At 41.9% G+C, this 2,099-nt stretch overlaps 1 protein-coding gene across 1 annotated transcript in view; it reads right to left on the bottom strand.

The window, feature by feature from the left end:
• The window catches only part of LOC119364197 (histone deacetylase 9-like), a 5,797-nt gene extending 5,576 nt beyond the window's left edge, over window positions 1–221 (bottom strand). The window contains exon 1 of the mRNA XM_037629623.1: window positions 12–221. Within this exon, the coding sequence (XP_037485520.1) occupies window positions 12–48 (37 nt within the window). The 5' untranslated portion in view covers window positions 49–221. The remainder of the gene's footprint in view (window positions 1–11) is intronic.
• Between the last annotated feature and the right edge of the window lie 1,878 nt (window positions 222–2,099).

Raw genomic sequence — 2,099 nt, 5'->3', positions numbered from 1 at the left:
AGGGAACATACCATCGTAGAAATAGGATATCCTGTCTTTCTCCAACATGACCTCGCTCTCGAGCGGCCGCCTGCCTCTACAGGCGGAGGCGGCGCCGAATGGGGGCGGACGGGGAAGCCGACAGCGAGTTCGCGACGGCGGAGTCGGCGGCGGAAGTTGGGGCGGTCGTGCGTGAGGAGGAAGGGGAAAACCGAGCGAGGCGATGTCTCTGGGGAACGTTCTGGACCGGCATGGACAGTCAGAATCGTGTTGATACCATGATCGGACGGTCAACATTATTGCGCGGGTGAATTATTTCGCCTCGATTGGTACTCAAAAGTACTGTTTTTTTAAATGATTCTAATCAGCCGGCAGATGTAGCACGGGGCGTCTGTCGCCTTCCTTGCTCGACATGTGTCTCTCTCCCTCATCTTTCTTACAATCGATGGCAGCGAACGATGACGTAGCTAGAGATGTGTTGCAATTTTTGCAACACGCGTCTTGTTGCAAAAAGTTACATGCGACGGAGATGTTGTTGCAGCAACAAATGTCTTGTTGCAGAAAAATAGGGAAGAAAAGATTGTGCAGCATGGGTCTTGTTGCAGGAGATTAGAGAAGAAAAAGTTTTGCAACAAGGGTTTTGTTGCATTAAATTAGAGAATAGAATGTTTTGCAACAAAGACTTGTTGCAACAGGAACAACGATTAGAATCACCTGACTGATCACGACCATAGTTGCGCCACACGTGCAACCGTCAGATACAAATTTAATCGGACGACATGCAACCTGTATCAGCCGCCCAAGGCATACATAATTCGACGCGTGCCTCTGCCATTTCATTTGGCTTGCAGAAGTCATCCCGCAACAATGTCCATGTTACAAAAACATTAAGATGAGAAAAATATTATGCAGCATCATCTGTGTTGTACTTCGCAGAAGTCCATCCACAATGACAAACATATTTCGAAAAAGTTAATGCGAAAAAAAAACTACAACAAAATCTCCGTTGCAAAAAAATTCAACAAGGGATATGTGCAAACGATTCCGCAATACTACCATTGTTACAATTGTGAGGAAAGAGCCGGGCCGATGGATGCGCCAAATCAAACTGCTGTGAAGTTTCTTTCGAGTTGGAAGTACTACTATTTTGGATTCTGTACAAAATATTAGTTAGTACAAAAAAAATTTAGTTAGTACAATCTTCGTCGGTCTGAAAATAACTGTTACTCAGACGGATGTATGTAACAAAATATGTCTAGATACCTTCGCTTGAGCGCGAGTTATATTTGAATGTAGGGAGTATTTTTTGAACTAGTGAAATGTACTCGGGGGTCTAACTTAGCCCAACCATTGTTTTGGTCAAACATTTTAGCCGAGCATGTAGGAACATCAGGGTTCTATGAACTTGCGGCTGGATTCAATTTATTCTATAAACATCTAGGTGGTTAAATCGACATATTTAATTTAGTATGTATGTTGTTAGAAATGATATTTATAATTTTGGTCCAATCTAAACACAAGCAAACTTGACACCATAACATGTTATCTCAGCTTATGCTTCTTTACTCTGGGAAATTAAATTAAATACCTGATGTCTAATAGGGGAATTAGTATTACTCATGTGTAGCCGGGATTAGAACGGTTGTTCATTACTATATGGTTAAGTATGCCCACACAAAACAACCCAAGGTTGTTTGGCTTCATTTGGAACAGATAATGTCGTCAGTGACGGAGTCAAGGCGAACTATCTGGCCTAAAAACATTTTAGTGCAAATGCAAGTCTATTCAACAAAAACTCATGCCGTCAAACTGTAAAAACATTTAAAAAGTAGTAAAAAACTGACAACGGTTCACTTAATGCTACAATATGAAATATGGACTCTTGAGTATTGACACTTGAAATGTTCACTTAATACTACAATATGACAACACCGTTTGAATTCAAACGAGTCTACAAAATTATGTAATGGCACAAATGTGACCGGGTTGTATATTTTGATAAGATGGCAATATACCTTCTAAACTATAACCGACAAAACTACGACGGCAGAGCGGAGAGAGACGACACCGCATAGAGCGGCGAGTGTCAGCACAATAGTGGCCATTGGCTAGGGCTCGGG

The sequence above is a fragment of the Triticum dicoccoides genome, chromosome 2B (assembly GCF_002162155.2).
Source record: "Triticum dicoccoides isolate Atlit2015 ecotype Zavitan chromosome 2B, WEW_v2.0, whole genome shotgun sequence".
NCBI classification, from domain to species: domain Eukaryota; kingdom Viridiplantae; phylum Streptophyta; class Magnoliopsida; order Poales; family Poaceae; genus Triticum; species Triticum dicoccoides.
Note: the sequence above shows the minus strand (reverse complement) of the source record. Positions and strands in the feature narration are given on the sequence as shown.